A 14,432-nucleotide genomic window follows, 5' to 3' on the forward strand; every position below is an offset into this window, starting at 1 on the left:
TTTAACAGTTACATGGAATAATAATATAATATAATATAGTACTATTATAATATAATTTGTTTTCATATTTCATTTATTATAAATAAATATTAAAATATATTTAATGCCTCAATTGGGGGTGGGCAAATTCAGGTTCGTGTCAACCCAATCGAGTTTCGCGTTGTTCAGGTTGGGCAAAAATTAATCTGAATGTAACCCTAACTTACAACCCGACCCCGATCCGATATATATTAGGATTGGGTCAAAAAATCGGATTGAATTCAAGTAAGATCAGGTTCGGATTAAATACGGATTTGATTGAGTTCGGGTTAGTTCGAGTCTAATCGGGTCAATTTGTTGTATAATAACCATATATACCATGAAAGCTTTAAAATTCAAAACACAAAAGGGAGAAACTCGGTTCGAGTTGGAGGCTTGGGCTTTAGTTCAGCAGATCAATGGCACTTGGTAGCAGATCAGTGGCCACGACAGCAGATCACGGTGGGTTTTCGGTAGCATATCAGTGGCACTTGGCGGCAGCAGATGGGCGGACGCGTAGCAGCAAATCGTGGGGACTAGCCGGATGCGCAACAGCAGATCACAAGGATCGGCAAGACGCGTAGTAGCAGATCGCGAGACTGGAGAGTGTTTTCTTGCTTCTTGAGGATGAGGTTGTGACTTGCGGCCTCCGTTGACATTGGCCATTGGGTGTCAGTGTCACTGTGTATGTGTTTTGTGTAAAGAGGATTGAGGAGGGTTGTGAGTCTTGTGACTTGTGTTTGTGTAAATATTGTGAATCTGTGATTTGTGTGTGTGGTGTGCGTGTATTTAGGTTTAGTTTTTTTTTTAAGCAACTCGATCGGAGTCACAACTCGATTGGTTTACAAAATTTCATCTGATCAAGTTCCATTCACAACCCGATTGATGCAAAGTTGGATCGGGTCGGGTATTTTGCCCACCCCTAGCCTCAATTGAGGCAAAAGTTAGCTATAAGCAATAAATTATTGTTAACAATTATATAATACTACCTAAGTACGGAATACTATGTATCAAACACACCCTTTGAGTTTTGGTGGCTTTCTTTTTTCTTTTTTCGAAATAAAATTATTTTCAATTTTTTTATTTATCAATTACAAAATACATTTCTTATGTTACATGACAATTGTTGGGCATTATTCTCCAATACCAAAACTCTACTGAAATTAGAGTTTCTTTATTGATATAATTTCTTTTTAATTCATCACAGTCAAGATACAAGGTTGGTTAGAACTTTTTGAATGTAATACGTTTTAAATTGTCTATTATTTAAAAAAAAAATCATACTAGAAAATAGTTACATTACCTGTCTTGACATATCATAAGTAAAAGCCAACCTAAAATCAATCTCGAAAGAAGAAGAAAAGGCACTCCACAATGCACTACGAGAGTTAAACCCAACACCTCGAAAATGAGATGATAAGGAAACGTCTAACCGTCGACCAAGAAGTGGTTTGCATTGCTTCGTCGATTAAGATATAAAAAATAACAAGAAGAAATGGGACATCACTAGTATCAGCATTCATTGATTCTCAAAGACAACAGCTTAATAGATTTGTTCAAGTTATATTGGTACTTTTACAGTCCAAGTCCAAGCCAAAATTCTAAAATTACTACTCATCCAGTTCCAATGGCTTGAAATACTTGCCCTCAAGGAGATAGGTGCCAATGCTTAAACGAACTGCCCATACATCCTTTGGCTTCCTTGAAATAATTCTGCACAAACCTTCACTGTTCAATAACCACAAATTAAATAAAGAACAAGAATTATACTTTAGTAACATATATAGGTTCACATGTTACATTTTTAATGTTACCAAGTGCGGTGATGGTACATATTTTGCCACAAAGGGCATCTTACCTTCCAACATCACCAGGCTTGACCAAGCCAGAATTAGCCCTAAGGCATGGAACTGAGGCTGCTGTTTTGATCATTTTAGGAGCCTCAATGACAATAACAGGTGACCCTATTGCAAGTTTTGATCTTCTTATATCCGATTCCCCGGATGACTCTTTTGATTCACACTTTATTTGCAAATTCAGTTTCCGGGCTTCAGTGTTTAAGCTATTGAATTGCAAGTTTGAGCAAGCGACTGAGGAAGCTGAAGAGAGGCTCAGTGCCATGAGAGAAGAAAGGATCCTGTGTTAGCGTAATAAAATGGGATAATATTTCTGTGGTTCAAAGGCTGTATTGTATTCGGATGAAGTTGGTTTGTTCTGTTTCTGCTGGTTAAGCTGTGCCTATAGCGGTCTTTCATATATGGGTACGGAAAACATTGCTTGTCAGCCCAACAATTAAACTATGTACTTAAAATCTTCATTTAAATTGATTAATTTACCATTACTATATCTTGTAGGATGATATTTACTTTCATTTGCAATTTTATTAATAAGATCAATAAACAAAATCTTACAACAAGCTTTGGATGGATGGTGAGAGCATTGGTTCTAGTCTCCTTTGGATACTCATTTTATTTTTTTCTTTCATATTTCCGGGTTCAGGTACATATATTCTACTATATATTGGGATAGAGATCTCATATCTTAGAAAAGCTATCCGTGAAAGAAAAATACACGTGGGGTGGGAGGAGATTAGGTTTTCAGTTATGCTATGCTTAATTAAATTTTAAAAAAATGAAAAAGAAAGGGAACAACATATGATGAAATTAGATAAACAAAGCTTAAACATTGAAATGATAACAAAAAACACTGAATTATTGTGTCAGAAAGAGCAGGAAAATAGCAAAAGAGGGGAGAGAGAGAGAGAGAGAGAAGGGGAAAAAAAAAAAGGAAACATTTACAACCTATAAAAAATTCCATTTTGAGATTGCAATAAGATCGTCTCAATTCTATGTTTGCCAAAAAGAAAATATCCACCTTCCTGCTCGGAGATCCCTTAAGCTGTGTCTCTGTATGATAAATATTAACTATTACTTTTTGGAGTATGTAAGATAGGGGTCTTGAGCAAGAGTTAACACATCGGGCCTCTCAGCCTGGTTATACGTTAGACATCTTCGAATTAAATCCTGCAACCAATTAAAGAGATAAAATGGAGAAAAATCATCATTAGAAAAGCTAAAATATTTTGCTAGATTTGACAGAGTAAAGAGGCTAGAAGCTCAATGTATTTTGTTAAGTGTAGCCAAAAGGCAGTGGTAACCTTAGCTTTTTAACGTGAGCTTAGGAAGATAACAAATTCTCATAAGAGGGAGCTCAAAAAGATAACTCTATATAATCGTGTCCACATCTACATAACCCGGAAAAAGGAAAAATAATTCCATATTTTTTTGGATGTTTACAAGGAATATCTTCAAACCCACAAACCACTAATTAATTAGATAAATTGAGCAACAGTCGAAACAGAGGAGGAGCAGCTCACCTTTGCCTCATTTGAGACGGCAGGTCTTGAAGGGAATTCAACCTTACGTGCTTTGATAATTGTGTCCTCACGTAGTATTCGTTCTTGGGTTTGATCATGCCCAAAAGGACGTCGACCAAAGAGCATTTGGTAAAATAGAATACCAGCAGACCAAACATCCACCTGATTTCCCAGAATATAGAATGTCATAAAAGGCAAAAATCCGAGTGAAGAAAGGGAATTAATGGCAGCAAATGCTTTGAGTGAGACCAACAGTTAACAAACTCCAACAATAGATACTATGGAATCAAATTATCAGAAAAGTTAACTTTGCATAGCCAGCATGCATTTTCACCTCTTCCTATGCATTAATTCTTCACTCATCACTCTCACACACGTACAAACAGAGGGAGGAAGGAGGAAGAAGGGTATTGAAGTCACTCACCTTTGATGAAATAAGTGGAGTCTTGCTGAGCTCAAAGCACTCTGGGGGCAGGTACCTAAAATGACAATATCAGGAGGTAAGCCATTTGAAGTAATTCAATCTGCCTTCAAATTGATATTAAAATAAGCATTCAAGATATAAAAGAATGTTACACCAGACACAGACCGCATAATTCACCGACAACAGCAAGGAAGGAGAAGAATAAGTGAAGCACTTTTAAGACGTAGCAAACAGATAAGTGCTTTACAACTATTCTAAAATTAAAAAAAAAAAAAAAAAATTGTCATATGAGGATTTGCCTGTTAGCATGCCAAGCATGTTCAAACAGAAACAATAGTAAGTCTTCAAACATCCAAGCAAAGCATATATACTGAACTGCATCACTCACCAATACGTTCCAGCTCCCTGGGATGTAAGTTCCATACCCTGGGATCCAACATCGTCCTCTACTATCTTGCTAAGCCCAAAATCAGTCACTTTTGCAACACCAAATTCATCAAATAGGACATTTCCAGGTTTCAGATCATAATGGATAATCTTCTGTGCTCTTTTGTTCAAGTATATAAGGCCCTGAAATATCTGAACAATGATTATCCTAGCTTCCCTCTCGGGCAACACAGGTGTTGCTTTTAGAACAGCGTCAAGATCCTTTCCTGAAAATAAGAAACACAAACAGAAGTATGCTTAGGAGTCAGATTCCATCGATTCACTACCGGGTAACTATATAAAACTTTCCAGATTATTATAAAATTGAGGTAGAATATATATACCACTGCAATACTCTAATACGGTGCAGAATGTGTTCTGGTCAATCTCAAAAGTGTCCCAAAGCCGAACGATGTGATGATGCACCAAGGTCTTGTGAATATTGTACTCCCGGATGGCATGCCGTATATAACTTTGCTTCTTGTCCTCACTCCACTGAGCATTCAGACCGTGAAGCTTACATGCAACGTATCTATGCTCTACCAAGTCATAAGCCTGCTGGAAATTTCTTACTTCAAATCACTGCAAAAAGGTATATATTTACAATTGCCAACATTGGCAAAGAAAAAATCTAAAGTTTTATCATAATGAAGGGAAGCTTTGGTTGAACATGTGGCGTATTACAATCATTTACGGTTATAACATTCACCAAAGTTCTGACCTTGTAAACCTCACTGAATCCTCCTTTTCCAAGAAGATTTAAAAGGGCATATCGGTGGTTCAAAATCTGAAAGTTGTTAAAACGGGAGCCATCCTCATCCCGTATGCGCTTCATTTCACGAATAAGCCTTCCCTTCTCTAGCTCATAACGTTCTCTTTCACGCAAAATGGCTTCCTCCTCCTGTGGAAAATCCAACAGCTCAGCAATATAGGACACATATCACCAGAATTTTAGCAATAGCAGATGGTATAAGAATTAACGAAAACAACAACAACAAATGAGAGGCTAACTTACCCGTTTGATGCTGGCTAGACGGGATTTATATATCTCATCTTGAATGACTAAATCTTCTTCTTGTACTCCTGACTCCACATCAACTCCATCGCCTTTGTCTTCAAGCAACCAAAGCCGTTGTTAGTACTCAGAATGTCTCCATACAAAAATTACTAGGAAAAACATTTATACCAAGGACACATTTGATCTGCTGCATTAGATAGATAGAATCGGACTTGATTATACTAAATTTTGTCTTCCATTTTTTGTAGTATAAGATTCGGCTACAAATATAATTTTATTATCAAAATTATTACGACGAATACTAATTAAATATTTAAATAATAATTCATATTTAATTATTGTAATAATTTTTATTTATAAAAATGCACATGTTATACTAATAAGAAATATAAATTTTTAATTATTATTTACTATAAAGTTTGCATTAACAATTATTCATATCAATGCAAATGAAAATTATTAAACACTGCAGTGGATGCCAATCAATTACCAAAAGTTTCTATAGCATAAGTTAGGATAACTTATCTAATGATATGAAATTTAATGTTGGTAATAGCATAAATGTATATGAACATTAATTGGGAAAAAAAAAGGTTTGAATATTAAATAATTAAATTTTGAATTATTATGTAAATATTAATTAGTTTTCATTTAAACTTTTCTAAATAAAGTAATGGTCAAATAAATGTAATCAATTAATTATTTTTATTTATTTCTTAATCATTTAATAAATTATAATACAACTAAATCCAATCTAGTACTATGCAAATAGAAGATATTACTAAATTTATTCCAATCCAAATCAATCCAGCATAACCCAACAAGAACAAAACTGAGTTTTTCCTCTTATAAAACATAGAATTGATTATTCCCTTCACCATACGAATTCTCTCTAAGTTTCCCCCATTTCTTCAATTTCTACATTTCCCCCGTTTCATCCTCATGATCTCCATTTCTTTTGAACTTTTGTTCTAGAGCAGAAAGTCTGAAGAAAAAGGAGATTTTCAATACCATATGGTAAGAATTTGCCCACACATCAGATGGCAAAACCAATTGACAGGTGCAGGATAACTCCATCAATCAAACTTCAGTCAGCATTCACTAGACCATCAAGACACACAGTGGCAACACAACAAAAGTAAATAATGCTTGGCCTAATCATGACGTGAGTCTATGCTAAGGAATAAACCTGGCCAGATGACTTAAGTAGTAAACTGCATGTCATGCCATGTCTACCCATGCTAATAAAAAACCAGGAGGGAAATGAGGATGGAGTGGGGGGATGGAAACAAAAAAGAAATTGCAGAAGAAAGTAACTGTTTATAAAATGAAGCTTGAAAAAAAAAAGGACAAAAGAAGGTGGAAATTATTTGCATCTGTTGGAGCCAAACATTCAGGAACTGATAAGTTATACCTAAAGATAGGATCTGTTGTTGGACAGAGATTTAAAACAGGGAGACAAAGTTAATATCTTTGAGAATCCTGGCTGCTATAATTCCCAACAGACAGCTACATGACTTTATCCCTAAAAGAAATGCCATAGGAACTATTGAATATAATCCAGAAAGCAGCACAGAAGGAGAGTTATATATTTTTATGAAATGATACTTTACCAGGTTGCCGTTTCTTCAGTGACTTTCGCTGCCGCTCAACAGCCTCCTTTGTTTCTAACAACTGTCTCTGAAAAGCAGAAAAAAGAAAAAAAGAGAGTAAATCAACCATAGTAATTTTAAATTCCACCAAGATATGAACAAGTTTCTAAAATCCAATTGAACTTTCATAGGAAAGTGAAAAGTTGATTGGTGCATCTTCATAAAGCATTTAGCACCAGCAACTCTTTCCCCACTAATATCCATATTCGACGTCATTGGGGAATGGGGAGTTGCCAAAAACCATTAAAGTTGCAAAACTGTTTGACTGGTGTTGGTCAAAAAAATTAAAAAAAGAAGGAATTGAAAATAGCCTATTTTTTCTGAATGAAACAAGAGGAATATATTAAATCAAACAAGAATCTAATGTACAAAATGAAAATTATCATGGCCGAAAGAGAGAAAGACGTAGAGGAGAATGCACCATCTTTTGGCAGGTCAGACACTTGAGGACACAATACCCATTTCAACACACACGCAACAATTTTTCTTTCTCTTTTTTTTTTTTGGGATAAGCCATACATACATTATTAGAATGCACATCCATTTGCCTCATGATACCACCGAAAAAACTTATAGATTAATGCTCGTTTCATTTTCCCAGAGGTACGAAACACAGCAATAATTACCAATTCAAGTTAAATTACGAAAATTGTGCAGACAGCTTGAGAAGGAAAGAGTAAAAGCTGTTGAATATGAAAAAACCATAAAGAAAATAGCATTCGCTGGTTCCACAATGAAAGGAAAAGAAATGAACATACAAGATGAGCATTTAGATCCTTCAGTGCTTGTCCATCCTCCCATGTCTCAGAGATGACCGTTCCAGCTCTGCAGTTCACAAAAGGTAAATTTGTTCGCATGACAGCACTTACTATGTGAGGAACCATAGAGTAGACTATGTTATGGTAGGACTTAAGTAGCAGCTTATAAAATAAACTTCAGTAACAAAATCCATAATCAACAGTTTCCAGGTTTTGGCAAGACCAATCACTAAATTATCCCCTGATGTCCTTCAAAACGTTTTTTAAACATCTGTAAAGATAGTTTTTCCATTCACTCTCAGACACTCGGGAATTATAATCATCAGTCTTCCAGTATTTTGTTTCAAGTGTGCAGTATAACATTATGATATTCACAGTTTCTTTTTTTCCCCCCCTTCCTTCTAAAAGGTTCTCCATTCCTTTATTCTCTAACCCTTCTTGTGTAACAAATAAAGTATGATAAATAACTTGAAGTGCATTAGTAGCTTAAGAAATAATGAAATACCTGATTACACCCACATTTCCAAGCCTCACAGATTCCTGGCGTATTTTCAGCCTAGCTTCCTGTCTCTCGGCTTTTGAAACGGATATCAACAGATCAGATATTATTTTTGTTCTCTGCATGGGAAAATGGAATCGATAACTACAACGACACAGAGCTAGTAGCAAGCTTAGTGACAAACATATTCACAAAATAAATTTGCTCTCTTGCCAACCAATAATTTTTTTTAGAAATAAATTAAGGGTGTGTTTGGGAGTGAGGTGCTGTAGCTTTTAAGCTGCAGCTACTGTGGAGTAAAAGCTACAGCTGTGAAGTAGAAGTTGGGAAAAAAATTTGCTAAGCTGCCAAAGCCCGGCTACAAGTGTTACCAAACACCTTAGTAGCTGGGCTGCCACCACACTCCCAAACGGGCTATAAATATGCATATGAATCTCAAAGCACACAAGCATTTTTGAAATAACAAAGCCAATATCAGAGCATTTACACAAGGCAGCAGCAGCAATGCAATCAGTCATGTTTAAGATGGAGTGATACTATCACATTAACCAATGTGCATAGACTATCTAGCTTCCTAATTGACTGCAAGTCGCTCAGAGCCTATTTTACAAGGCTCAGCTGTTTTGCAATTTTCATGAAGCATCTCTATTTCCCCAGCCCCCCCCCCCCCCCACACACCACATATGTTGCTTGAGACTTCATAACAAGTTGCAAAGCTACAAAATGTTTATAGCACCCAATTCTGTTTTTCCTTTTCAACAATCTACCACACATTAGATGGTGAATCTTAAGATTTAAAAACCAAGTGTAACAACAGCATTAAACTTATAGCAATGCGACTGAACATACTGAACCAGTAACCAACATGAATGCTGTCAAGTTGACCAATGACAACTCATAAGGGCCACTTTTTTAATAGATATTTAGGTAACTCAATGAGACATGACAAGGATTTGAACAAGAAACCTGTCCCTAGAAAGAGTAAACAACCGAGCAGAAGAGAGACTAAGAGAGGAGTTACCACATGGCACATTGTGTTCCGTGAAAACTTGCACTTTTAATGATAGAACTCAAAAGCATATTTAAAATGAATAATAAAATCAAACAATTCAAATATAGGAATTAAAACATGCAATAAATTAAGGTCCTAAGAGAAAACACACCCTTGGCTTCATTTGTTGCTCATACTCTTTAACGTCCTTCAATTCCTACGCAAAAGACAATATTGTTTAGAATGAAAATAAGAAAGCAGCAAAAAAACCTGTAAAGTTGAAGATAGCATTTTTACACCTTTTCCAACTGGTGGCAAAGATTCTGATAATCGACAGCATTTTGACGAGATTTACGTAGGTCTTCCTCCAATGCTGCAACTTTTCTATGTAAAGATGTGACCTCCTCCTAGTTTAAGTTAACAAAATAAGGAATGAAAATATAAAAATTTTCCATAATCTAAGACAAGATACTCTACATATGACATAAGATACATAAAAAAAAAAAACAACAAATCGTTTATATTCTGCTATCTTCATTTATATTCTGCCTCAAACAGTAGTATATTTCTTTCCTCACAACAAAAATAGAAAATTATGTTTGAAAGGATTAGCACAAAGCATACCTCTAATGAAGAGCAATTATCAATAAGGAACTGTTCTTTCGGCTTGTTGTCCTTCAGAAATAATATAAATGAGATCAGTTAATACATGTAATTTCTCGCAGACAATCCATTTCGTAAGAAAGACGGAGGCATGCTACACAGCCACCCCCCTTCAAATAGAAAAAGACTAAAAAGCCCATTCCAGTCGTGAAAATGTGCATAAAGGTTTTATATCAGAATAACAACTAAGACCCATAGCGACATTGATGATGATAATTACAAACTACAAATGATTGGACAAGGATAGAAATGAGATCAGCAGATGCCAATAAAAGCACACCTTATGATGTGAACTCTCGAGCTGGCCATTTGAAGGTGAAACTGTTGAACTAGATATCTGTGATCTTGCCTGTTCATTTGCTCTGGAACCACGACCTCTGCCTGAACCTGAATTCCCCCTACCACGACCATGTTTTTTCCTATTTACATCACTGGCCTTGGCTTCCAAGGTTTCTGTAGTATTTTGCCTTCCATCAGCCACCACCTGATACGGTTTAAGGAAAAGAATCAGTTGTATTTTCCCAAGAGAGAGAGAGTGAGAATAGCCCTACATCACAAAATTACTCAAATTTCTTTTGAGGAACAGAACATTGATATTCGAGATAAGAGAACATAATGATGAAACAAAAAATAAAATTCAATACATTCCAAAAAAAGAAATGCAATACGCCATGTCAGTCCACAGGAAAAACTGTAATTCCAAGCTTCAATTTTTTCAACCATCAGCATACCTCCACACGATCAAAAACAGTTGAGTTATCATCTTCTTTGACTTTCTGTCGCTTCTGAGTGTTAGCTTGTATCAGAAACTCCCCTCCAATCTGGTAAACATCAAATGAAGAAAACGGTATATAAGGCATAAATTGGAATAATAATGCAGTTTAATTTTCGGGACAACCAGATCAAACGGGCAATAAATACACCAATTATTGCTAACTACATACGAGCATTTATTTAAATGAGCATCTTACAGCGCAGCAATCAGACACGAATGCACACATAAGTAGACAGATTACATTGCCGTACATTCATCGAACTTTCCTATCCTTTTTAGCAATTATTAGTTTAACGCATCTTATCGTAAAAAGCTCCTGCTACTTATTATGAATTAAATCCTTTTAAATGCAAGTTCCCAAGCAACAAACAACATGGTAATAAATTCTCAATGACTAATCAAATTTAAATGGCATCATCATCCGATCTTCAATTCCAACCAATATCTGAAAAGCATAAGATACGAAATGAACTTCAATAACTGAACAATAAATTCAATTTTTTTTCCTTTTTCAATGGCTTGATGGCAAGCCAACTCCCTTCCCTCCCAAGTACACGACCTTGAAAGCAGGGTCGGAACCCCAGACCTCTTGTACCACCCCCGAAAAGTTTTACCAGTTACATTTAATAAAATACAAGCAACATTAATAAACAAAGAGAAAAATTTATAATTGAGGCTTACATCATCATCAGAATCGCTAGAAGACGACTCCTGGGCCAAGTCCTCAGCGGCAGCAACTGATCTTGAAGTTGAAGAAAGAGCAGCCCAAGTGGCATGCTGCTGGTGTTGGTGTTGCTGCTGCTGGGCAGCAGGAGGCTTACCGACCATACGAGCTTCAAGCTTAGCTATCTTAGTGGGCAAAGACTGGTCTGATTGGTTCGAAGAGTTAGAGGAAAAATGTATCAACATGTCATCCGACATTGCGCCTCTTTCATTCACTAAATAAAAGGGCTCTGGGTAGTAACAATTACAATAAGCCCTAAAACCAGAGTAAGAACTGGGGAGAATCACAAAGACATGATCATCAGGAGATTAAAAGGGCACTTTTATTTTTACAAAAAAATAATAATTAAAAATTAGGGCTTTGAATTTAATGGTGAAGGGAAGAAGGGATCATCAAGGGATTCAAGAGTGGAGGGAAATGAGGCTTTTTTGTTGTGTGATGGTGGTGTTTATTTTAGCTTTCGTGGGTTTTGAGTTTTGACTGGAGGCAGAAAGTTTGAAAATTGAAATGATTTTGTTTTGGTCAGGGGGTCTCCGTGCCGGTCTACTAAAGACTAGTGAAAACACATTGGACTCCTCCTGTGGGAATATTGGGAGGCCATGGCTTTGTGTCAAAAAGTGAGAAAGACAGAGAGATAGAGCCCCAGTACAATTGATGTGATTCTAGCTCCTCTATAAATACACTGTAAGGTACAGTCAGATAAAAAAAAAAGTATTTATTTGGTCCTATCTCTCATTAGTTACAGATAAAAAAACTTATTTCTTTGAAAGAATAATCAAACCTAAATTAAACTGGGGATTTGATTTAGTTGGAATTTTTAAATTAAAAAACGATCAGCCTATATTAAAAAAAAAGTAAAAAAAAAACACAAAAAAATAAAAATAATTTGATTAAGTTTGGTTGGAATTATAATGTCTAAAAAACAATTAGTTTAATGCGATTTAAAATTAAACTAAACCATGTCCACCCTATCTCTTATCATTAAGTCCACCTAACCCCATATCTTGTTATTAATTTTTTTTATTGATTATACCTTACAACAAAAATAAGGCAACCAATCGGTAATACCGAACCCGTAATAATATCTAGACGCTGATTAGCAAATTATTTTTTAACGTTTGTTGCATCTTTAGAGTTAAGGAATTAAGTTTGTGCATTTGTGCATGGGAGCATATTTTCTTCTTGAATTTTCATTTTGGACGACAACTTTGATTAATTGGGACGCAATTGCCATTGCTTCTTCTAAAACATTACTATTTACTTGACAGTTTTGAATAAGATGAAAATTACACATATTATATTTTAATTGAGTTGACAAATGACAACCCATTTTTACTTGTACATTCTTAAAAGGGCTAAAATATAATTAATTATTCCCTTAATTATAGTTACTCGACCCTCCACGACACCTGACAGTCAACCTTACTCGTTCTGTCAATGTTACCATAATATTCACTCAACTGATTCGATCCACCTCAAAATACTTGTTTAGGTTATTCATTAAGATATTTACTAATATAATTTAATGGGTAGATTTTGTTAATTATTTGGCAACTATTTAATGTATTCCTTAAATATTTTCTGTTTATCAAAATTTTAAATGAAAATCATTTTATGAAAATACGTATTTGTTAAAAAAAATATTGACATTTTTAATTGTGAAGTGTCAAGGTCACTTGACAATTAAAAATGAAATATGAACTTAAATTGAAATTTTTTTAAAGAGTGGTCCTTTATAAAAATTATTTTATATAAATTGATGTAACATAAATATATTAATTAGATGTAATTATAAAATAATAAAAATAAATCATGTAAATCAAGAGATACTTGACACAACTAATTAAATTATACCACATCAATTTATAGCTCTACTTATACTCTAAAAAAAAATTAATGATAAATTATATTATGGAAATGCATACAAGTAAATTCATTTAGTTTGAGGATTTCTTTATGATGCTGTAATTTTTTTTACAGCATCAATAATGTTTTAATTGTGTACCATTGGATTAAATCTAATGGTATACAATATTTGTACTAAAGAAAAAAAATAAAAATAATAGTAAACAGATTGTTAACCGATCAAGGGGTGGAGAAATTTTGAAAAATAATTGTGACCACCCTTAGAGTTTGAAGCAATTTCACTTAAATAACATATTTTATTTAAAATTACTTTTCAACTCTCCTTTAAATTTGTGATAATTTTTTTTAATAAATCTTTCAAAATCTATTACCATTAAGTATAAACTATAATATGAAGTATGTTATTTAACACAAATCAAATAAATAAGTTGCAATTGTAAAATTAATTATATATAATATAACACTAGTAAATAACATAACTAAATACATATACTTAAGTAAATGTCATAAGTACATCAATAAACTCATTGGTGAGATTGCTTGTAATCTAAAAAATACTTAATCACATATTTTAATAAAATTTAATATCTTTTATCAAAATATTCATTATTTTATTTATTATTAAGGACCGTTGTATAATTGACTATGAAGTATATATTATTTTTAACACTCATTTAATATACCTATTCTCTAAGCTTTTTATTTAGGATTTCTCTATGATATTGTATGCGTTTTTACAGCATTGATAATAGAATTGTTGTGGACTCGTAGATGTTAGGGTTTTCATGTTTACCATTCATTTGACATAGTGAATAAAAAATTAGTTATTTAAATCATAACATGTAATCTTCATGTTGCAAGTAAATATATATTTTTTATTTTTAATTAATTGATAAAAGAAAATTTATATTATAATGGATAAAAATCCCACAATCAATAATGGGATCATTGGATTTAATATTAGAATCTTCACCCTTAATTTAATTTTAATGGATAAGTAATTATGTAACAAGTAATCTGCAAGTTGTGATATTTCTTCATATTTTAAATTATTTTTTATCTAATCAATCGATAAATATTTTAAATCATCAAAAAATGAAAGAAATACAAATAATTTTGGAATTAAAATTATTATGTATTAATCCTCTTACTTTACAATTTTACATTTTTTTCACTTTTACATTTAGTATTAGAAATATATTTAATAGCATTAAAAAAATGTAATTAATAAGTAATGTTATT

The 14,432-nt window shown here is 33.8% G+C and overlaps 2 protein-coding genes across 5 annotated transcripts; both read right to left on the minus strand.

Annotated features, from left to right (window-relative positions):
* Window positions 1-1,514: 1,514 nt before the first annotated feature.
* On the minus strand, window positions 1,515-2,417 carry LOC102617996 (hypothetical protein). 3 transcript variants are annotated; one of them, XM_015533222.3, is made up of 2 exons: window positions 1,877-2,417; window positions 1,515-1,741 (listed from the first exon to the last, which is right to left on the minus strand). In XM_015533222.3, exons 1-2 carry the CDS (start codon window positions 2,137-2,139, stop codon window positions 1,666-1,668), a joined length of 339 nt encoding a protein of 112 aa, XP_015388708.2. In that variant the 5' UTR covers window positions 2,140-2,417; the 3' UTR covers window positions 1,515-1,665. The 3 variants fall into 3 exon arrangements, with proteins under 3 accessions (XP_015388708.2, XP_006487810.2, XP_006487811.2); XM_006487747.4 differs by having other exon boundaries at window positions 1,515-1,746; window positions 1,877-2,394; XM_006487748.4 differs by having other exon boundaries at window positions 1,515-1,731; window positions 1,877-2,357.
* Window positions 2,418-2,673: 256 nt separating this feature from the next.
* LOC102618461 (serine/threonine-protein kinase TOUSLED) lies at window positions 2,674-11,976 on the minus strand. 2 transcript variants are annotated; one of them, XM_006487749.4, is made up of 16 exons: window positions 11,282-11,976; window positions 10,557-10,646; window positions 10,106-10,309; window positions 9,787-9,837; window positions 9,462-9,569; window positions 9,335-9,379; window positions 8,178-8,290; window positions 7,673-7,739; window positions 6,876-6,942; window positions 5,260-5,357; window positions 4,966-5,145; window positions 4,589-4,802; window positions 4,207-4,471; window positions 3,819-3,873; window positions 3,395-3,556; window positions 2,674-3,041 (listed from the first exon to the last, which is right to left on the minus strand). In XM_006487749.4, the coding sequence occupies exons 1-16, from the start codon at window positions 11,519-11,521 to the stop codon at window positions 2,946-2,948; spliced, it is 2,055 nt and encodes a 684-aa protein (XP_006487812.2). In that variant the 5' UTR covers window positions 11,522-11,976; the 3' UTR covers window positions 2,674-2,945. The 2 variants fall into 2 exon arrangements, with proteins under 2 accessions (XP_006487812.2, XP_006487813.2); XM_006487750.4 differs by having other exon boundaries at window positions 4,589-4,799; window positions 11,282-11,975.
* Window positions 11,977-14,432: the final 2,456 nt, after the last annotated feature.

Source organism: Citrus sinensis, chromosome 8, assembly GCF_022201045.2.
Source record: "Citrus sinensis cultivar Valencia sweet orange chromosome 8, DVS_A1.0, whole genome shotgun sequence".
Classification (NCBI taxonomy): Eukaryota; Viridiplantae; Streptophyta; class Magnoliopsida; order Sapindales; family Rutaceae; genus Citrus; species Citrus sinensis.